The sequence below is a fragment of the Haemaphysalis longicornis genome, unplaced genomic scaffold (genome assembly GCF_048455015.1).
Source record: "Haemaphysalis longicornis isolate Haplotype H1 unplaced genomic scaffold, Haemaphysalis longicornis Haplotype H1 scaffold_2, whole genome shotgun sequence".
Taxonomy (NCBI): domain Eukaryota; kingdom Metazoa; phylum Arthropoda; class Arachnida; order Ixodida; family Ixodidae; genus Haemaphysalis; species Haemaphysalis longicornis.
In genome coordinates, this window is record NW_027526295.1 from 245,717,540 (window position 1) to 245,741,466 (window position 23,927).

The following is a 23,927-nucleotide window of genomic DNA, read 5'->3' on the forward strand; positions in this document are numbered from 1 at the left end:
TCTCTGCTATAGTAATTGGGTTTTTATTGTTGTTTTTCTTCGGTGTCTTTAATAGGACAAATAATGCCGAGTGCCGGACTATAAGAAGCTCTACAAACCGTTGCCTCCAAAAATTATTTTTCCGTGTAGCCCCGGAGCTTAAAGCGAGCATCGTGGGGACCCAGGCGTCATGTTTCATGGGCGAGCGCAAATGCACAAAAAAGCCCGCGAGTCGAATCGAACGCTACGTGCGACCGAGGCAAATATGCCGCGAAATCCCCGATTGGTTGCGGAATTGTGGCGCGAAATTTCGCCAAGGTTTCAACACGCTCTTCGGGGCAGTAGGCGCGAAAGCGTGACTCGAGATTCTCAGAAGCTCCACCACAAGGACGGCAACCACGAGCCACGAGCGAGCTGCCGCTGGGCACTTGTGCAACGCCCCTCACCCGATTACGCGGAAACATGAGGGGGCGTTGGCTCGCGTCGCGACCCTCAAATCCATCCGCCGCCGTTAGCTTCTTTCTCGGGGCCGCCACGAAGCGCCTCGACGCAACGACTTAACCCCTCGGCAAACTTGGTCGAGGAGGTTTGCGCACACCGCAATGTTTGGAGTAGCGGCCTCGAACTCTTCGAAGAAAGCGGGTCGGTCGTATGTAAGACAAAATGGAGTTGATTGAAGAGTCAGCCATCCAGCCAGCCAGCCAGCCAGCCAGCCAGCCAGCCAGCCAGCCAGACAGACAGACAGACAGACAGACAGACAGACAGACAGACAGAGAGAGAGAGAGAGAGAGAGAGAGAGAGAGAGAGAGAGAGAGAGAGAGAGAGAGAGAGAGAGAGAGAGAGAGAGAGAGAGAGAGAGAGAGAGAGAGAGAGAGACTGTAATGAAAGCTCACGATGTAAGAGCTAATGTCCCGGCTGTGTGGGTTTGCCAGCGATTCGGGTCTGTGACCATCCTTAACTTCAGACGGCGTTAGACGACCGTGTATACATCGCCACACTTGGCCGAAATTTGAGGTCAACGTTGAGCCGGCGGGTGAGGGCAGAAACCGTCGCGGCTGACCATGGAGAACGTCCGAATTGCGAGGCAAATCTGTCACGCAGCCTCTCGCTTTCGATTGAAGAAGAGAAGCATCCCGTGTCACTGACCCCACGCGCCGACCGGGAAAAGCGTCGGCGCGCAATCATGCATTCGGCTCCAAGAGTACACGCATCGTCCGCTCTTCTCTACTCACCCGAGTGAGGATCAATGAATCAGCGAGATGGAGAGTCGGACCTTATTTGGGGGAGGACGGACTGCCGAATGCAAGCTTGAAGGGAGCCAAGTAATGGGTAGCCATACACATATATCCTCATTGTCCCTGTTTCCTTCCAGCTGTGGTCTTCGTACAGGAAATGAACGATGCGCTTTAAAAGGCTGGAAGGTGGGCGCGTCGGGAGCAAGGACGAAAATTCAGCCGGGATAAAACAGCGAGGAGACGACCTCCCGAAGGCCCCGCTTGCGCGTTCTTCAAGGCGAAGCGAGGATTCACACCGCGAAAGGTTATCCAAACCACTCAGATCTTATGTATCCAGTCCAAACGTCGAGGAAAAGAGAATCGGTGCGTCTGTACCGGCAAGACCAGACAGCGGAGGAGTCGCAGCACCGCATGCGTGCAGCGGGGAGATGTGATGTCGACACGGGCCACCAGGCGCGGTGACTCGAGGTGGCAGGGGACACTCTAGCCACGCCCAGGGACGAGGAAGAACGCGGTGGGCGGAGGGAAGCGGAGTCGGGGATGCCATGTTACAAGACAGTGTCCCCGACTCCCGCCTCTCGCTCGCGCGCGGCACCGTGCACGCGTCATGGTCCGTGACGAAAAGGGCGCTGATGCTCGAGCATGCACGCGCGCCGCCCAGGCCGCGCCGACGACGACGTCCATTAGGCGCCGCGTCCTGGCGACGACGACGACCAGCGCAGAACGACCGCGCTAAGCGGCAGACCAACTGCTTCCCCTGTGCTTGACGGCGCCGGAAAACCAAACACACAAAGTACGGAGGTGCTGCGGAAACTGCCCCGACTTTTGGCGGCGGAGACATCCAGCGCCGTGCGCTCGGCGGAAGCTCCTCGTCGTCGTCGCCAGATGCAGGAAGAACGCGGAAGCACGGGGGACCCAAATGAAGGCAGTTTTGGCAAGGCCGTTTCCCAGGTTGCTCCGCGCGGGAAGGATAAAGATACACAGCGTTCAATTTATGGCCTCGAAGCGACGCACGTGCACTATAACTGGCGCTTACGGCAGAGCGCGGCTTCGGCCTGGTCTTCAGTCCATGCACAGACGTCGGCCCGACTTCCTGGAAAGCGTGACACGCGGGCTCCTCCATTATTGCTTTCTTTTCCACGGTGCCATCAAAACGCAAACTTTCAGTCTCACAATTAGCAGCATGACGCCTCAGCGCGTGAATCTGGTACTCCTCAAATGTGGGCCTCGTCGTTCTTGTGCACGTCCTTTCTCGCTTGTGGGTATAGAAAGAGTACTCATACGAAACACGGAGCTGGGGCGCGCAGCGGCAGGAGAACTGCCAACCGTGGGGCAGAGAAGCGAAAGGTATATATACGTAAATAGGACAGCTCGCGATAAAATGGACACCGATCCCTCTGGCCTAAAAACGGCGCTCTAACTAGCTTGCCCACTTCTAATAAGGCTTCTACGCTCAAAAGCTACGCCTGAGCCAGGAAGCTACCGATTAATTTAGACCGCCCGGGAAATTTAACGTGCGCCGAAACGCGTACTAACAACGGCCACCGCGGCCGGGTGTCGATCAGGCGACCTCGTGCTGTCTCTGAGCCACCGTGGGCGGATTAAATCAAACTTCACTTACGTTCCGGGGATACTCCTGCAAGGATAACCATTTCTCGTGCTAGCGCATAGCCATAGTGCACAGCGAATATTGAAATTACTAGGACAGACGGACGCACGATTACGGCGGAGACATTTTTAAAGAGATATTGAAGGCAACGTTTCAGGAAGCAGTGCAAATGCAGTTAAGCGCAGCGCAGAGCTGCCGAATTGGTAGAAACTAAACAAGTAGAAACAAGTAGAAACTAAATTTGAATTATCAGATAGTCTGCGAGAAGCGAAATCGAGAACTGAAACCTGAAAGCGGCAGAAACTCCATCGTCATCCGACGGCAGTTGCAGCGAGGCAAGCAGGTACGCGGCCATTTTTCTGTTTCTTATACACCTCGCAATCTGAAAGGCCGAATGAATATATAAGCTATTACGTAACCATAGAAATATAACAGTTTTACTGATCTTTCCGAATACGGTTACTGTTTCACACTGGCAATGAGTTCACATCAGTACAGTGCGGAGCATGAACACAAAATATCGACCGGAATAGAGAGAGGGAAAGCCGAAGGAACCCGCTGTAAGCGTAGACCTAACCAGAGTCCTTCAATGCATTGAAGGACTCTGACCTAACGCACGCACCTCCGTCCCACGCTCGGAGGCGTCTCACGTCGAGCGCTAATCGCGGACGGGACATCTCATAGCATGGGAAATTCCGGCTGGCCGTCTGACTGGCATACGCTCCCATCCAAAAGTTCGCATCGTACGTTTCCAGACACGGCAAACAACGGGCACATTAGGATGCAGCAAGAACCGTTTGAAAAACGAGCCCACGACGACGATAACGTCTTCCCTGCCAAAATCGCCTCATCGAGGAGGAGAATCGGTTCCGGTCCGGCGTTCCTCGTAAGCGCCAGTCATTATACACCAAGGCGACAGGCCCTGTCCCAGTCTCGCACACGCCGAGAGACGAACGGCGCTTTCGTACACGTCCAGGAGAGAAAACTCTACGGCGAGGGCGGTCGCTCTTGTTTTTGGGCGCTTCGCGAAGCGCATCGGAAGCCGATAGTGCGCGACTTGCGCGTAGTTGTTGGAGCGGAACGCGCCGGAAAGGCATTCCGCGAGTGCCACCGCTGCCAGACTTCCTCGGCGGAAGCCTCCTCCAACGCTTCTTCCTCGGCGACGACGACGACAGCGCGGAAACAACGCAACCCGAGAAGACGAGGGGGGGAGGCGACACAGCAGCAGCAGCGGCGGCGGCAAGCCGTGCAGCAGCAGCGCATCTCGCAACTCAGTGGGTCCGCTTTTTGTTCCTCCAGCCGTTGCTCATTCGCCACGCGTTACGGAAGACAAAAGACGTCGTCCTCGCCGAGCCGCCGAGCGGCGTGTCTTTTCCGGCTCTCCTCCGGGCGCTGCTGAGGCGGCCCTTTGTGCTGGCCTGGGGAGGACGAGTTATCCGAGACGCCATCGGCGACCGCTGCTCCGCCCGCTACGGCTGGCTGTACGGCCGAGGGGGCCCGCCTGTATCGCCTGCCCCGAGACTTCCTGGAGACACTACTCGCGTCCAAAAGAGACGTCTGCCAAAATCGACAGGCGACCACCCTGTCCGCTGATGCGGGAAACGCCACTTATAGGCCTAGAAAAGAAACAATTAAGCGCTTAACAACTTTCTGCCATTGTCACACTTGTGGTGCACGGAAGTCGATTGAGAATTGTGTCCTAATTTTGCTCGTTTGGTTCCCCCTCGTAGCACGTAACACCGTCGGCGATTGCACGCAACTGCCAACCGATTGCATCAAGAACGAGGCCCGGAAGACATGACAGAGCAAAAAGGGGAGCTGCTTATGTGAAACTGCATGGTCGTGCTACAACGCAAGAAGTTTGACAGCCCATAAGAGGCTAAAAAAAAAAAAAACTTTCGGCGCGCAAGTCCAAATTGTCAGAAGCAACTTTACAGTTCCTCTATATGTATAGCTCCCCTAAGAGAGCTATATAGAGGAACTTTTCTCAATTGTCCTTCAGAGACCTCCATATAACCTGTTATAGCACATATGTTTAGTGACACAACTCAGGAGGTTAGGAAAAATACATAGGACCATGTTTGAGATGAGGAAACACCACAAACCCAGAAATGTGTCATTTGTCACCTCCTTCGTTCTCTCTCTCTCTCTCTCTCTACACACACACACACACACACACACACACACACACATATATATATATAAATATATATATATATATATATATACGCACAAAGTTGAAGTGCGCTCTTCGGAGACTTTATTTCAACGTTTCGACCTGAGGCAGGCAACTTGCCTCAGGTCGAAACGTTGAAATAAAGTCTCCGAAGAGCAGACTTTTACTTTGTGCGCATTCCTGCAGCAACTAAGAACTACACTTGACGATATATATATATATATATATATATATATAATCATACTCTACCAAACGTATAAACCCGAAATACACCGACGGCGCATACGACGTGCACAGACTATACATATTCGTGCAGTAACGCATACAGAAGAACAACCATGGTGCGCTTAAGGTCGGATTACAAGTGCTGGCAGTGTAATACCACGCGCCTACATGCATGCACATTTGTATACATCGTTTAGTGGCCGAGTCTGTCAACGGATAGCGGCGGCATGCATGTAGAATCGACGAGGCTATTGCAAACGACGGTTGCATGTGCACAGCACTGGCACAATGGCGAAACGCCGGCGGCAGACGTCTGTCCGCGTTTCGCTCGGGGGCCATGCAAGTAATGCGCACGCGCTATTGGGCACGCGAATCCGATGCCAGCGGAAACAATGGCAAGCAGGTTCATCGAGGCTAAACGACTGGAACGACCACAGGCTCACACACATACGCACAGTACGCTATAAGCGTTCGGGTCATGATCCTGGTATAAGTCATGCAACAGCGCGACCTGCCCAACAGTCTTACTTAGCAGAATCCGAACGGTTAGGCACGTCGGATCGTTTTCACAAGCAATACACCATACTCTTCGTCAAGAGGTTCCCTAGAAAGACTCGTGCGTGCCTGAACAAAAAAAAAAAAATAGTAGTGGCTTAGCTCGGCTATGCTAGGATATACGTAGCGTGAGTTAAGGTTCAGCTGGTTATTCTTAGGTTCCGCAGTTGTTTAGGAAAAGTTGATTATCATGGTTACTGATGCTAAAACAAATTCCGATCCAATTCAATTTAATCCAATCCAATCCAGTCGCGGCGGCGGCGGCTCCGGCGCGCCAGCTGTGCGCCGTGATACGGCACTGCTCCTCGCGCATGCGCAGCACGGCTCTCCAGGAGCCACGCGAAACTGCTCAACCTCGGCCAGTGTAACTCACGCTACAAAACAGCGTCCCGTCCGGAATATGCGTCATTCGAGCAACACATACGTCCTTCGACACTTAAAGGGTAAGTATAGGCGCAGCCAATCAACACAATTGAAATCTTGTATCCGTAAAAATAAAATTTGCAGGCGAAATTATCCTCCGAATATAGTTGACCATCTTCAGGATTCTGTTTCAAATGCCTACACGCCACAGTCGGCGCGCATTTCGAACGCTCCTTTCGGCTGGGGTGTCTTGTGAAGGGGCCAGGTCACGGCGTCTCGCCCGTGTCGGATTCTTTTGCTTCGCATATCGGAATTTATGAATAACTGTGCGAGGTGTGGGAACAAGTTGACGTCCCGATCGACAGCACGCAGCGAGCGCGACGCGTTGGACACGACGCGCCGCCGGTAACGGGATCAGCGGGGGAAGGTGCCTGCCGGCGACAGGACCGAGGGTGTACGAGCTGCGCTGAAAGATGTCGCTCGCAGACACCTTCAAGATGAGGTGGAGCGCCGTTAAATGCGGACGGTGGGCTCTTCCACAATACGAAACCTTGGCTACACGTCACGCACAGTATAACAAAAAAAGGAAGGGAGGAGGGAAGGGGGCTGCTAGCGATATGGAAGAATATTAGCCCAAGAATATCAGCAACAGCATGTGCTAAAGTTTAGGAGGTTCGAGACTGAAGCTTTAGGTCGAACTGAGTGAGTGAGTGAAAAATTTATTGAGACGAGCTTCAGATCGAACAGAACAAAGAAACAGTTCTCAGCCATCAACTTTCTGAGAGGCGTAAAAGAAAACGTTGAACGTCGTTTCATGTTTGGATCTTGAAGTGAACATGCGCAGTTTTTTTTCTTCAGAGACCACAGTTATGTGACACTTCTTATTATCCGTAAGCTATTGAGCTCTATGGACATAGACCGGTAGCGGGAATAGCCACCGCAACTGACTGCATAAGCGAGTGAAAAAATGACGAACGAAAAATGGTCGAAGCAGAAGTGAGGCAGGCGAAATTAACAAGTCTGACACGCGTTTGGTGAAACACCGTGACGTGCAGAATGGGGAGAATGCAACGCATGAGAACGTGTTTGTGAGAGGTTACGCGTGTACTGTCAAGTGTAACGGATATGTCCGATATATAGGCCACACACAAGTAGTTACGGCCCCATTCGCTTTCCCTCGAGCTGAAGCTTCGGATGTAAACTATCCCTGCATTGATCACGATGGTCCATGCGCTGGCCGATTGGATCCAAGAACATCAATAACGACATGATTGATTGATTGCGGGGTTTAAAGTGCCGACGCGTCACAGGCGATGAGGCCCGCCGTAGTGGGGGGCTCCGTATTAATTTTGACCATCTGGGGATCTTTAACGTGCGCCGAAATCTAGAACACACGGGCGTTCTTGCTTTTCGCCTGCATCAGAAAAGCGGCCGCCGCGGCCGGGAATCGAACCTGCGTCCTAGTGCTCAGCAGCAGAACGCCTTAGCCACTGAGCCACCGCGGAAGGTATCAATAACGACATGATCGCCGCGGGTGACCCGACCAGGATCTGCCACTCAGATCCTCAACAAAGCTCAGCGGCGGGTCCAAACGTGGAGAGCAAGACGGGACCAGTCCCAGAGTTCCTCCTAAAGAAGCATTACCCTTCCACATGCCCAACAAATCGCCCCACCCATCGGGTCACTCCGGACCCGCCACTGGCAGATCACAGCACAGAACCTTGTTCCGCAACATCCCAGGCGGCTCTTCAGGGCCTTCACCTTTCCCTGGAGCCAAGAAGATACTGTGTTACCGCATGCTCTCCCGCGTGGGCACCTATTTCCATTCAGGAAGCGCCACGCAGGACTGAATTATAGGCCTCGGCGTGCTCGCGAGTGGTGACATCGGCAGACCTCCGAAGAGCGGGCGCGTAGGCCGGTCTTTTGTCTTTCGCGCTACTGCGGTTCCTTGGCAGCTGCTCACACGCGGAGGACAGATGGCGGCCGCGACAAGCGTTAATTGGAAGCGGCCCTTGCTTTCCGCGGCCGCCGGAGCGGTTGCAACACGTGACAAAGCGTCTGCAGAAAAAGGTGGTCGCAAGCCACGCACTCGGTCTGTGGGTTGACGCGCCACCCTTTCAATTTTCGTGCTGTGAACCGTCGGTATATACTGCGCTAAAGCCCGGCTGCTGGTCCGCGCTCCCGTTGAAGAGAGAAACGTGCATTACCCCGAGTCAGCGCCCCCGTACAGGTCGTTACGTAACGCTAGGAACGCTGACTGCGTTGATACGGACGCTTATGCAAAAAATTATAACATCCTTCCGAAGGTCGCGCAGGCCAGGCGACGCCACTCGTATACGTGAGTGATCGTTTCTCGATTGATAAAGTGGGTCTGCACGATATACCTAGAACGAGTTAACTTCCGCGAGCACCAGTGTATACGTACGTCGAGGCATCCTTCGAGTAACGTGGAGAAGCCTTGTGTAGTTGGTGAAACATAAAAAATAAAACAGCGCGAAATGCCAGGTCGAAAGATGATATCCCAATTCGCAAGTCTGTTCAAGGTGTCACAGCGCTGTGGTGTTTCCTCTCTCGTCCTTGTATTCCGCGATGTTTTATTTTCCATGATGTATCGTTACAGCAAGCGGATGAGGATGCACGGGCGAGGGGAAAGTAGAAGTAAGACTTCATTGAAAGGGAGACCAATGGTCTAAAAAGGGGATGGGGCTCAAGTGGTTAACTCGCTGGTGCAATGGGACAATTCCTGACAACAGTCAACCGGGGGGACTCGAAAGGAGCCAGGCGACTTAAAATGCCAACCGGTGTGGCGTAGTTACAGTGAACTAGAAGGCTTATATAGTTAGTTGTAGTGCAGCTAGTCGCGACACAGCCGAGGAGCGGGATGTTAAACGGAACACCCCTGGTTAAGCGGAAAAGCTTGTCGACCTGCTCAACGTGGAGAACGCACGATGGCGGGTTGACGGTGGATTATCGTAATGAGGGAAATAAACCAGCGAGATAAATATTGCAGTTTTGATATACATACAACAAATGAACGGAAAACAACAGGAAGATACAAACGCCAGTAAAGCGTGGAACGCATGCTCAGAGAAGAAAAGGTTGACCTGTCTTCAGCATCATCAATAAAGTCTACAAAAACAATATGAATCCACCCGTGTAGCGGCAGTACGAGTGCGCTGTATGAAAGGTGACATCCAGGAACGCAAAGAAATATGTCCATATCCGGGTACCACGCATAGCTGCTGCATAGATATGGAAACACGGCCACGTGAATCGTTTCCTGCAGGAATTTGATCAGCCACACCGCAATTTAGTAACTCTGCCTTCGTTACTACGGCACGCCGCAGTGACGTTGTAGGACATACCAGAATAATTTTGGGTACTTCTCTTAAAGCTATACTTACACAACGGGAAGCTTGCACGGGAAGGAAGAAAAGATCTGCGGGCGCACGATTCATCCATGATTAGTCCCACCCTGGTTCTCGCCTGGCTAAGGAAGAGAGTCCACTTCGCAGACCTACAACCCCCCTACCTGTCCCTTTCCCCGAGTGTGCGTGTGCAAAAGTGTGTGTGTGCGCCAGGGCGCTTGTTTGATTATAAACGGAAGTGAACGGATCGTTGAGTGATCACGGAAAGGAAAGCCATAGACATGAACGCCAGAGAAGGCACAAGGTGGAAATCGTCCCTCCTTTCCCTTTTTAGCGTGACAAAGGTAATTTTGGAAATGTTACTGAAGAAAGAAAGGCGGAGAAACATACTCCCTGGGCGAGGTTCGAAACCAGAACATTCGGGCAACGTGTACGACACTTTACCAGCGACTGTAGTCCTATCCGCTTTTCTTCCGCACGCATGCACGCATATTATATATATATATATATATATATATATATATATATATATATATATATATATATATATATATATATATATATATATATATATATATATATATATATATATATATATATATATATATATATATATATATATATATATATATATATATATATATATATATATATTGTAGCGTTGATTATGGACGCGATTGATGTAATTGTCACAGGCAACCATGCAAGGACAATTCCCCGTTGGGGATATTCGGCTTGGTGCACGCCCGACGACGAGGAAGCAGAAGCATCGCTTGGGCACGGGCCGATCGAGTATCGCGTCGGACATAGCTTGCTGAGCACGAAGAACCTCGGCTTCTCCGCAGCTCTAACTGCTCGTTAGTGGTCCAATAAACCACGCTTCAATATATATATATATATAGGAAATCAGGGCTCCGTGAAATACGACAGAAAATAAGGGTTGGCAGTCAAGAAAACCTCGGAAAGCAAAGGGGAGGTTGTGGTGGGTCATAGAAAGAGATGAAGAATTTTTTGAGTCGAAAAGAAAGTGGTGAAAAAATGCCCGCCGGGTGGGATATATATATATATATATATATATATATATATATATATATATATATATATATATATATATATATATATATATATATATATATATATATATATATATTATTTTTTCACTCTTGTCAGTAACCGCGAAGAGCAGACGTCCCTCTTCCGGAGAGCGGGACCATGGCAGCGCTCCAGCTCGCGCTTCACTGGACATCATCGGGAGGATCTCCCACGCGGATCATATGGCTCATCAGTCAGGACAGCGGCGCGTCCTTCGGCTGTCTGCTCATACGCCACGTGTACCTCGATGAGCAGGAGGACGGCGACCCCGCTCAACATTCCATTCCTCGCACTAGTATAGGGTTCGGGTAACGACGGTGGGACGACGACGTGAACGCCGTTATGCACCGTACAAACGAACGGACGGAAATATTTTGGTTCGCAGCCTGGCGTGCACGGCGTTGTATTGTTATTATTAAAGAAAGAACAGCAGTAGCCGCACGGAGGGAGACAAGGTGGTGACCCGAGATATGTATATATGCTGATCGCGCCATTCCTCTTTTCTTATCACCCTTTGGCGAGGCGTGCCTGGAATCGGAGCAGTGCCACCGGGGGCTCCCGGAGAGACGCGGGCCCAGAGCGGCGGCGGGGCACGGGCCAGCGCGCGCCGGGAACCGGTCACTCGCCGCCGCCGGGCAGCCCGGTCAGACCGCATCGGCCGTGGACGCCAAGGGCGCTCCCCTTCAAAAGGACGCCCCGCCGGGCTCCCGCTGCCGCCACACGAGGGGAACCTGAGGCCACCGTTCACTGCACTCGCGCAGCGTGGGTTCCCCGTCATCTCGCTCCCGTTTCGGACCCTCTCTCGCTGGCGGCAACGGAAACAGAAGCTTCGCACACTTCGCACGCAGTGTTGTTGTTCAGCTATAGTAATCCTGCTGGCGCGAACCTCAACCGGCTTGATCCACAATCGCCATCGTCATCACTATCATCGGCCGGTGGCTGTCCGACTTCGACCTCTCATAAGCGTGTTTCGGCCTAATCCGCTATCCTTCCCTGGTCCTCTTCGACATGTGCCCTTATCCAAAATCTAGGTCGTGTTGTTGGCTTATCGCATCCTTCCGGCTACTACTGTATACTTCCTCTACTTCTCTCTAGCCGTCCGTCCCGTGGAATGTACGCGTCCCGCAAGCCGATAAGCCGCACACCTATTTTCGGGGCGCCCGGCGATTGCGATACTATCCGTGACGTGATGCGCAAGCGGGACAGAGCATACCCATCGGCTTGAACGCGCGTAATTGAATGGGCCTAGTTTCACAGGAATTTCGCGACACCGAGAAAGACTGCACATTCCCAACTTGCTTGAAAACTGAATTGTTGGAAAGCGTTAGCAACACACGATTGTTGAAAAAACAAGTGCACAGAACTGCAAACCTATTGCGGCCACTCCAGCACGGTGACAGATGTCACGCCGCCCTTCCCGACTAATAGGAACCTTCTCAATACTTTGGAGAGACCCGTTTGGGTAGGTGGACCGTTGATTTAACCTACGGAGCCCGTCGTCATCATCACCAACAGCCTACTAAGGTCCACTGCAGAACGAGGGCCTCTTCCATTGAACTCCAACAGCTTCTGTCCGGCGCCGCTCCAGTCCATTCTTCGCCTGAGAATTTCTTTATTTCATCCCTCCATCGAGTTAGTGGCCTTCCCCTTTTTAGTCTAGACCCGCCTTTTAGTATCCACTCTTCTACCCTGGTGGTTCACCGGTTGTCATTTCGTCTCACTTCATGGCCAGCCCAAGTCCATTTTTTTTCTTTATTTCAACTATGTTCTCGTCTACTCCAGTTTGTTCCCCGATCCAGGAAGCTCAGGGAACAAACCGTCTCCAAGTGTTACTCCTATCAATCTTCGCTCCATGGCTCGTTGAGCCGACCTAAGTTTGCTTTCCTGTCATGTGTCATTACCGGCAGAATGCACTGGTCGGAGATTTTTCTTTTTAGTGATAGAGGTAGCTTACTTATCATTATTTGGGAGTGCTTGCCGAGTGCTCCTTATCTCACACCTTCTGCGCCGGATTTCTCTCTCGTGGTTGAGGTCAGCACCGACAACCTGTCCGAGGTAGTTATATTCTTGCACTTCTTCTAGTGTTTTGTTACATATGCTGAAGGTACGCTTTCGGAATATTTATTCATAATACTTTAGATTTATTCATATTTATTTTTAGCCCTAAGGCCATTCATCCTGATTATAGTTCCTCGAGCATATTTCAGGGTGTTCAGCAGTTTCACTTAGCAAGACTGTGTCATCTGCAAACCGCAAATGGCTCAAGTATTCTCCGTTTATCAGTAATCCTGCGTTGTCCCAGTCAAACTTCTTGAATGCCCCCTCCAGACATGTTGTGAACAGTTTTGGCGAGCTGGTATCTCCCCTTCGTACTCCCTTTCGGATCGGAAATTTCTCGCTTTGCTTCTGAAGGATTATCCCGTCCGCACATCCCTTATATATGTCGTCTAGAAGTCTTATGCAGGTCACCTCTTTTCCCTGGTCCTTAATTCTTCCAGCACTGTCGCTGTGTATACTGAATCAAACACTTTTCATAATCTATAAATGCCACATAAACGGGTGTAGTGTATTCTGCGGATTTTTCTTGATTGACGACATGGATGTGATCTATTGTCCAGTATCATTTCCTAACTGCGGAGAGAAATAACCTGAAGTTAGCCCATTCTTTTAGAAACGAAGCAATAGGAAATGGACATCGAAAAAACCCAACGACACACACACACACACCAAAAACGAAACTGGCTTCATTTTCAGTACTTATTGTGCAGGTCGTAGAGATGCCAGGCAAGAGCACTTGAGTTGCCTTAAAATGCGTCCAGATTAGATTTCAATTGAATAACGCTGGGTTACTCTACAGTGCTCCACCGGAAATTCTTTTGAGCATAATTTGAACGTTGCGTATCCTAGAAAACCGTTACAAGACACCAACATACAATGAACGCTGTTAAGTTGGCACGCCGGTGAAAATAAGACCTCCACATTCACGCCTGTCGATGTGCAAAACAAAATTCACCGGCAACCTGGACTAATCTATGCAAGGAGGCCACCCAGCTTCTCTTAATCTTGAACTCAACGTTTATGCCTCCTGCCCATCATTCCCACACACGATCCCCCCAAGATGATGCTACCTACAGCGACAACTGCGGACGTACACCTGTGCGATTTCGATGACTCCGAAAGAAGAACGTTTCCTGCGGTGACTTCTGTAGTTGTACGTTTAAAAAAAAAAGAAAAAAGGAAGAACTCCAGAGAGTCGGTATGTGTCATTGTCCATATGTGGATATTCGCTTGAAGCATATGACCGCCCAGACGTGAAAAATAATGTCATTGTCATTTTGATCTACAGCACGCGTGCACTTCATTTCATTCATTTCATGTGTCATCTGTGCATTTCCACGTGCCTTGAAGAGCAACGGCACAAAGCTACACGTTGTTTTCTTATTCCTATTACGTATACAGTAGAATCTCGATAAAAGAAAATCGCTAAAACTGAATTGCCGCTTAAACGGAACCGTAGCCTGTAAGTTTGTTGGTTTTGTATTCAGATAAAGTTTAAAAAACTTTCGGTAATCGGAGCTAAAATTTTCGCCTCACCGTGTAAACGGAACCGAAAATGGAACTTCTTGTCGAACTCATGGCCAAGAGTATCTGCTTTTTCAGGCTCCGGCTGTTTAGTTTGTTTGTTTGTTTGTTTTCTTTTGGCTTTGTTGGCCTCGTAAGCCTCGTCTCGTTAGTAGTCAGCCGTGTTAGCGCGACGAACACATCACAGTTCTTGTTCTAGTCGTTCGGTCTCGATTCAAGTCACCGAGGTTACAAGGCTTAGCTCCTGCCGCCTCGTTCGTGCCATCGTGGGGCTATTCGAGCTTCGTTATCACGTTGCCGTCTTCAAAATTCGGTGGCTAGTAAGCACTGGCGAAGTCGAGGCCTGAGGCATGCACACCATGCGCTTACATTAAAAGAAAGGACATCATTCTTTACTTCGAAAGCGGCTCTTTGACGCATTTTCACGCATTTTTAGGGCACAGTGACTAATTGTTGCCAAATCAACTTTGTGAATGTAGTTTTATTGCTTTCTGAAAAACTACCAGCTACATTCACCTTGCAGTGCTTAGAGTTCCATGAAATGTCATTACGAGTGTGTACGCACATAAATTTGTACTTTTGCACATCTGCCTCCGTAAGCGGAACTCCTGTTAAATGAAACTATTTTTTTCGGTCCCTTGAAACTCCGTTTATCGAGAGTCTACTGTACATATTTGCTGGTTCTCTAGGACAGCGCAATAAAAAAAAATAGTGCTAGCCTCTTTTATTCGATTCCAAAAAAAATGCCTCAATAGATTTCGGCCGAAGCCTTGAGCACGCATTCAGCAAAAGTTGAAATTGGGTTCTACGCACACAACCTGTATACCTGAGGCGTACGAGGCCCGCCGTAGTAAAGAGCAACAGATCAATTTAGAAGCCGTAGGGGTGGTTGTGTGTTCGGCGTCCTGTACATCATTCTTTTTTTGTTTGTGCATTTATAACCCGTTTCTATTCGAAAAGCAGACGTGCACAAAGAGGCGCCGGCTATTATTCACGTCAGCTTCGTTTTTCTCTCCCCTCTATTTTCTATCCATTGTGGCGAAACGGTGTTAAAAAGACCACCGACGTGTACATATCTGCGGAACATGCATTTACAAAAAGTGAAGAGTTAACCAGCGCTCAAAACGATTTCGCAGACCAGCTAACGCGAAGCGTTTCCTTCTTTCTGGAGTCAAGAGAAATGTGGAATAAAACCACAACGTTGAGTTGAGTTTCGATAAAAATAAAATAAATGAATGGTACGCAGAGAACCCGCCCGTAGCAGGTAAAAATGGAAGCATGGGGGTCCACTGTCTATATATATATATATATATATATATATATATATATATATATATATATATATATATATATATATATATATATATAGGGAGTAGTAGAACTTTGAAGATGGTAGAGAACACAAGAGAAGAAGAAAAACTTCGAACAAGGTAAAAGCACGATTGTGCCCTACGTTTCAGCAAAGAGAACTTGCAAAGAGAAACGTAGGCCACAATCGTGCTTTTACCTTGTTCGAAGTTTTTCTTCTTTCACATATATATATATATATATATATATATATATATATATATATATATATATATATATATATATATATATATATATATATATATATATATATATATATATATATATATATATATATATATATATGAGAGAGAGAGAGAGAGAGAGAGAGAGGGGGGATCATAAGGGGTTGTATACACCACATTACACCCCTCTTCACGCAAGTTGAGGCCGCAGCTGGAAGTAGATTTGTTGCAAAGACCACCGAATGATCATTTCCCCTAGAAATGCCTGCAAATTATAACAACTCCGTGTTTTTCGCTTATTTGTTCAACCATTTCATCGAAAATAATTCCTCCTTTTCCCCCTCCCAGCGCAAGGTGTGTCCTTTTTCTTGCCAGAATGCCCACCCCACCCACCTACTGCAACGTCGAAGGAAATATGTCTAAAAAATTACAGACAACGTAAGGTCCCCAGCAATGTGGGAGCTGCCAGACTCGCCTCCTCGCAATGTAATTCGGTGGCGAAGGAGTGATTCAATGTTAACGGGGAGAGGTTCACAGTAACCCATTCTCTAGAAGAGCCAAAACCCCCTTTCAGGGCGTGACGACGTTATAAAATTATCTGACGCTCATAAAAGTACCTGATATCCGTTGACCCCTCCAAATTGTTGACTTGCATAGCGAATTCGAACACGAAGATGTATACACATCACACACGAACGGACCAAGCGTCCCGACATTTGCCGTTCAAGCACAACGTTTCTTGGCGATTGCCGGACTGAAGCTGTCGACACACCTGAAAGAAGACCATGCAATTTCAACGTATAAAAAACAAAACAAGAACGCATCTCGGAAAACGTCATCGTTCAACAGTCCCGTTTTGTCCAAGCGGCAAGATAAGGTATATTATACGGCACAGACGGCGATCCCAACGTATATTATCGACGCTACCGCCTTCACTCCACCTACCAGCGCACCGACGTTACACTGTATATATGTATATATATCCTCCAAGAACCCCGTCACCCCAGCTGTCAAGTGTAACCGGTTGCTGACAGTGCACCTCAAAAGAATCATATAGCCGACGTACAACCTGCACTATAGCTCAGTTAAGCATACTTCAGTATTCTGAAGAAAAAAAAAAGGCAGCCGACAAAACAAAAAACGTTTTCGACCGTCCTTTACAGTCTACGCAATGGTACGGCAAGCCTCCTTACCCCATACTTAGCTCAAATCCGGAAGCAAGTCGTTTGCTACGCAAGGCGCATTTCCAGAGGCGTCCATGCGCGACAAGACCGCTTGAGCGGTCGCGTTATGTGATGGTATTCTTTATATATTTTTATTTTTTGCGCCCCACAACTACTCACGCTATCAACTCCGTTAGGATAGGCCACTGCCGCGACGGCCGGCAACAAAACAAACGTTAGTTCTTATTTTTCTTTCGATCCGCTTTCACACAAAAATCAAGCAATAGGCAATTGCGGGTAAGTGCGGGGCGGTCATAACGCACACCGGCTCGCACGGTATACCTGCGAACGTTGCCGCAATTACGGAAGGTGGTAAGGGGCAGTGTCGGCCGTTAAAACTTACACGGCGGACTCACGCGCTCCTGGGTGACTTCCCTACTTCGATCGCCGCCCATTCTCAGCTCCAAGCCAACAGCTAGCAACGTACACACCACTCAACACTAAGATGGAGCTAACTAATATGCGGCCCAGTACAAAATAAACCGGTTCACCTGAGGCTTCTAAACGTGCACAACGAGTCTATTGTGTTAGCACTAAGTGGGCGGTGACGATCGGTCTACAAAAACTGTGCCTCTGCGATTAAAGATGCTACAACGGCGGTGCTCTATAAAGCCACGCAGAGAGAGAACTTTCCTTCCTTTTACCTTTATTTCCGCTTTTTTTTTTTGTTCGTTCGTTTGTTTCTTTGGCTCTGTTGCGCTTTGAGCAGTGGCAGCCTGTTACGAAGTGCACAGTCATCATCACCACCAAACGACCACCAAACATCAAACACGTGCTTCAGTGTTCAGGTTACTACACCACGCAATGCACTCAGCTGCTCACTCATGAACAACTGAGAACAACCCGCACAGGGGAACACGCAATGCTCTCTATGGTCTTCGACTTACGGCAATTTCGATAAAGCAATTTTACAGCAATTTCGCTCAATTTCTCAGAAACAAGGCGGAAAATCGGCAACGCTGACTCCAGGAAAATCGGCATTTGTGTGACTCAAAAGTTAGAACTGCGGTTTTACGCGCTGACGACGCTTACGGGGTATGCTGCGTGGTGGAGGGTTATGGATTAACAGGCCACCTGGGGTCACATTAACGTGCACCGCGATACGGCACACACGGCTTACGAGCAGTTTCTGTTTTTCAATCCCATAAAGCCAGCCGCCTTACCCGAGAACCGAAACCGCGATATCCGACATTCCGCAACGAGCTGCCGCAAGGCAACGTTGCCAACGTTCCGGAAAGCTGCGCTCGTGTTCACGCTCGGAAATGCATGTAGCACGGGGTCTATGAAGCACAATACGAGGCAGGCTTCACTTGAATGAGTACAAGAAGTGAGAGTACGGTGGGGTTACCAACCACCCTTGAAGCAGATCGAGGGTTCGTTTGTTTAGCGGCAAGTCTGAAAATATGCGAAAAATGCGTTTGTACTTTCATAGTCACTACGAGTGGAGTGGAATGCATGAAAGATCCGCCGTGGCGGTGGCGTGTGTGGTGAACTCAATTTAAAGTAAAATGACGCGTGGGAGGGCATTCAGGTGCAGGAGATTTCGGCGCACGGTAAAGGAGCTGAAGGCAATATCTCAGGAGCATTAAACCCGAAGTGCGATTTTTCTGGGGTTGAACGGAAGAGAACAGAAACGCAGTCTGTGACGTGTCTGCAGCCGTAAAATAATGAAATTAAGACAAATTTAGCGCACTTCTCCACCATAATACACCCGTGGTAAGAATCGACGACGTGTATTTATAGCACAAATAAACGCTATGACAAAAAAGGCCGGTGCTTGTCAAATTTCGCTGAAAAAAAAAAAAATCCGCAGGATGAATGCTTCGGTTCAGCTTCGAGGATACGCCCAGAGCAGCGCAGGCGGTGCCAGATGCATTCCATAACGAGGCAGCGTAGATGTACGACGTGCAGGTGCCATGAAAGAAAAACAACCACGCCTACAAAACTGGAATGTTTTGTTTTTTGTTCCCGAAGTTGGCAGAGCGGGCACACGTGATTTCAAAGCCAAACGGCGTATCCTATCCGCGAAGTAACGCCAAAGTCGAGCACCTAAATTTCCGGTTTGCGAACAATTTCGGAATGAGTAAGCATGCCACCTGCGCTCCAGAGCTCATGACACACGATCCAAAGCGAGCGCCAGATTTGGACTCTCTACAGCGGCGACGTGACGCTAGCCAGTGCAAATGAAACCTCGTCGATTTAACGAACTCGCTGCAATTGTTCTAAACGAAAGCAAAACCTCCCGTACAGTTCAGTTACTTCAATTACCGAGTTTCACCGCTACGTAAATTCGTACTCGCTTTCATATACTGTGGATGACAGTCATGTGGGCAAAAAAAATAAAAAAAAAAGAATATTCAGGCCGCTGCATCACTTTTACTACTGACATTTCTCGAGACGAAACTAATGAAATGGAATAATAAAAAAAAAACAATAAATGAACCGAATTTCGCTGCTGTATCGTTGCAATCGCCATAAGCATGGTCAAAAAAAGGTCTCACTATGCATGTGAACGCACGGTGTCAAATATTTAATGAGTCTCTAATCCACGACTAGCAACGCAGCTCTGTGATTGCGTTCGATTCGCCGGGCATACTGAACAGTAAGAAATTAAACCTTGTCATGCGGACCTAATTTACGAGATTCCTCGCTATACAATAACGAACCTAGGCAACAGAGGGGGGAAAAAATGAGAAATAGCTTTCAAAAATTTGTGACAATGTCAACCGGGGCATCGTTTCAGACGTAGCACGACCTCAGGTATGCTGTCCCTGATGTCAAACGGTTTGACAAGCTCAAGGCCAGGTCGAGGCTACGCACTACGAAGGTCATGTTCGAGGTGTGCTAGCGAGCAAGACACGAAAATAGCTGATTTTTTTTTTTTTTTTTTTTTTTTAGAAATGCTTCTAGTTTCTTCACGGGACCAGAAATTCTGACACGTCGTCTCGGCTCACCTGTCGTGCTTCGCCGGCGCGGAGACGGCGGCAGTCAGCGAAGCCGCCTTGGTCGTGCAGGAAGTCTCGGACGCTGCCATAGCGCTGTGCAAGGTTAGCTCGGGCTTAGTCGAGCAAACCGGCGGACCAGAACGGATTCCCCGCGAGCAATCGGCCGGCGACCATAGTGCTCAATATCCTGTTGCGATGTCGGCACAGCCACCGGTACGAATTCCGATCACAAAAGACGGAGGAACGCTTCGGGAGCAGCAACACCTGGCCGCCGCCGCCTCAGAAGCCAGTGCACCTCTCTCGCCGCACGTTGCCGTCGGGCCACGGCTCGTTCACAGCAATCCACAGGTTGTTCAAAATCCGTCGCACAGAAGACCGACACCGCTATGACGACGCTGCCAGCAGCGACCGCTGGATAGCTGAGGAAAAGCCGGCGCGCTGGCGTTCAAAACAAACGGTCGCCTTCGGTACTCGCTCTTTGCTGCTTCTCCCAGTCACCGCGGTCGCCAAGGCAGCCGCAGCGGCGGCGGCGTCAGCGCGCGCGATGAAGCACGTGACGCCACACGCGCCCGCTGCGCGCCGCGCGGCCTGCTCGTTAACTACGCGGAAATCTTCACGGCGCCAACTTCAAACGGGTCACATGGGGCTTAATTACAAGTTTTGTCCATTTTCGTGTCCGTTTCAAGGTGTCCACTTCAAGCGAGCCCTGATCGGCTGACAGCAGACGATCCGTATTACGGACCATGTCGTTGATCAGGGGCCTCACAAATGCATCCATGCCACAATCGAAACGTACATTTTTTACCCTCGCAAGATCTTTGCTGAGGAGGTGATCGTAAAAATAAAACAGCGGCCAGAGCGGCCATTTCAATAAAAATGATGAAGGCGTGCCGAGGTAGTGCCAGGGTGCGTAAACCTGTAAACCTGTTTGTAACCTCAATCGACTCTATGTTATCTGAAGCAGAACGTGAATATTCGAATTTAGTTTTTTGAAACATTAATTTATTTCTGCTACGGTTGCCGCAAAGCCTAAAATTCCTGCGGTCTTTATGTGTTTCTGCTCATTTTCTTAGATACAGGCTCGCCTTTCGGTTTCTTTGCTAGCAAGGATTAAAAAACTGGAGATGTGTACAATCGAAGAGGTGCATATCGTGTTGAATTGCTGAGTTCAAAAGTTTAAACCTCAAAAATTCGAGCCCAATTCAAATTTAAAATAAGCGATACACGGGGCGAGGAAGGAACTGACAAGTTAACCAGTACTCGCTTTACCAGTACCAGTACCAGAGAGAGAGAGAGAGAGAGAGAGAGAGAGAGAGAGAGAGAAAGTTGATGGTTACGAGTGCTTGCTTTTGCGTCGCACGTACTTTGCGCTAAAACGCGTTCGGCGAGGAATTCGCGTTGAGCCAATGCGTTCCTTGCGTTCGTTAACAAGCCCGCTTGTTACCAGTCGTTTTTCTTTGCGTAATGAATGCAGCTTTTCTGCTATTGCACAACGTTTCAAGGACAAACGCTCTTCTTCTACGCATTTCAGTTTCGTCAGTTTTGTCGGGCCGTTTACGAAACATTCCAGAGACTGCCATTGTTCAACCGATGACAGGCCACGTACAAGCGTACAACCAGAGTAGAGTGAACCAGAGCATCGTCGGTCCCCGCGGCCGTGTCGCCATCTAGTCGCCGGGAGAGGAAACCCGTCGAGCGTTCCTGTCTCGACGCTTCACCGCACGGCTCTCGTGCACGTAAACTGACCTTGGAAAGGTCACCTGGCGCTGGCGGTAGCGCGGCCAAAATTCCAGCCGCTGCCCCTCCCCCCGCACTTTTGGGAACTCTCTCTCGCACCGTCATTTCTTTTGGACAGCGCTCGACGGCCGGCGTTGCCGAAGAAGCTTCCGGTTCGGCCCCCTGATGATTACCGGTTCGGCGTTCCTATTACGGCGCGGCTTTCCTTTGCCAAGCGTCCAAACTGCGTCCCAACAGCCTTGTGAGGATCCGCCACTGACACGGGCTCGCCACAGGCGGCCCTAGACAAACATGCCCCGATCGCGTAATGACTTGCGCGCCCACCATGGAATGCGCTGGGCAAACACAAAGAAGAACGGCTCTCGTCACGGTGAAAACAAAAGGGAGGTGAAAAACTTCGCAGCTTGTACGAATTCGCTCAGCTCAAAAGAAGAGTCGAAAATGCATGCGTTCCTGGCTTCGTATTGTCGTCTTCTTATAAATAAGGGCGGGCGCAAGAAGCGACGTTACAAAGAAGGAATACTAATAAAAGGTTGGCTTCTTCGTTGTGAACATAGAATTACCTATAATGCCGATGCTGGAAAGCAACTCCAGCGCCTTGTTTATGTCCGGCCCCTGCTAACACCTGTGCTTTGAAATGTTCAAGGCGTAAGCATTTCTATGTGGACTCAAGGAGAAAACGTCTCTGTCCGTGTGTAACGCCCGATGTCTGAGACTTTCGGCTCATAAAGAAATTTTATTAATAAAAGGCACTAGGGCCTTCACACTTTGATAGCGGACTCCTTTTATTACCCCTAAAGATGTCTTCCAAGCAATGAATTTCTTTATAGTGGTGAAGCCAACTTTAAGGGGCCCGTGGTATATATGGCCAGGGTGTCGAACCGGAATTTTTTCGGGTTCGGTTCGGGTTCGGGTTCAAGCCTTTCGGGTTCGGTTCGGGTTCAGTTCCAGAGCACCATTCCGTTCCGGTTCGAACCGGTTCGAACCGGTTCAAACGGGTTCAAACGGGTTCGAAGAAAAAAAGCAGGCGTGATTTTTCTGTTAATTTTTTTTTGCTCGTTTTTCATTTCCTTATAAAGTCGGCATAAAAACAGTCATAATGAAGGTTTCTTTGTCCAAATATTTTGTCTTCGCCAAACTAATGCGACCCTGCAACACTTTTTTCAACTTTTTTCTAAATCTTGAGTGCTTGCAGAAAGTAGCCAACCAACACATTAGATTATGGGGTCGCAATGTGCCTCAGCCAAAAATTACTGCTACCTCCTCGTCAGATAACTTAGAAACTTGCTCAAAATATTTTTCTCTCCTTCCCGGTCTTGGCATTCTTCGACCGCTGAATGACGTCATTACAGTGGTGTAGCGGCTGTTTGCTGGCTTTCCTTAAGTTGCAGAATAGAGCGCATTTGATAGCCACTTAAAAAAAAGCCACAAAAGCGAAGCAGAAATGGAAGGTGTGTCCGCAGCGACGAGCAAATCACGCACTGTTGCTCTGTGCTGGCAATAGCTATAGTTTTCGCAGTGCTTCCAGATGCGAAGAAGAGTGAAAGCGTTTATGGAAAGTGTTGATTTATTTATTTACTGTTTATTTATTTATTTATTTATTTATTTATTTATTTATTTATTTATTTATTTATTTATTTATTTATTTATTTATTTATTTATTTATTTATTTGTTTGTTTGTTTGTTTGTTTGTTTGTTTGTTTGTTTGTTTGTTTGTTTGTTTGTTTGTTTGTTTGTTTGTTTGTTTGTTTGTTTGTTTGTTTGTTTGTTGGGTTTAACGCGCCCACGCAACGCCGACGGCGAGGCGCACCATAGTGAAGGGCTCTGGAATAATTTTGACCACCTGGGAATCTTTACGTGCGCCGAAATTTCGGACACACGAACGCTTTCGCTTTTCACTTCCATCAGAAAAGTGGCCGCCGCGGCCGGGAATCTAAATCGCGTCTGTGTGCTCAGCAGCAACGCCTTAGCCACTGAGCTACCGCGGCCAGTTTATCTAAAGTGTTGAAGAGCTCCTTTAACTGTACCTGCAAAATGTTTTCTATGGTAGTGTGACGAGTATGTGGCGCCGACTTCCAAGCGTGAGAGGTGGCATTTAGAGAAATTTCCTTCTGCTCCTCTTTTATCTGCTAACAGAACTGTTAGAAAGAAAGAATGGATACAAAGACTCATTGGACGGCATGTATAGGACGGCATTGGATAGGGAAGCACCGGAGATAGGAACTTGCTAATGGCCCTTCAGCGACTGGTGACAGCAATTGGGCTCTAGGAAAGATGATAGCCAAGTGAAGTCACAAGAGAGAGA

At 48.9% G+C, this 23,927-nt stretch overlaps 1 protein-coding gene across 4 annotated transcripts in view; it reads right to left on the reverse strand.

Moving 5' to 3' along the window:
* The window catches only part of LOC144170294 (uncharacterized), a 209,232-nt gene that overhangs the window by 119,770 nt on the left and 65,535 nt on the right, over positions 1–23,927 (reverse strand). For 2 of the 4 annotated variants that reach the window (XM_077699995.1, XM_077699993.1), the window contains exon 1: positions 19,894–20,394. The exons of 1 other annotated variant lie outside the window; for it this stretch is intronic. In XM_077699995.1, coding sequence (XP_077556121.1) covers positions 19,894–19,973 — 80 coding nt within the window. In that variant the 5' untranslated portion in view covers positions 19,974–20,394. Of the gene's footprint in view, positions 1–19,893; positions 20,395–23,927 lie in introns of those variants that run through there. One more of the 4 variants, XM_077699997.1, reaches the window with a different exon arrangement.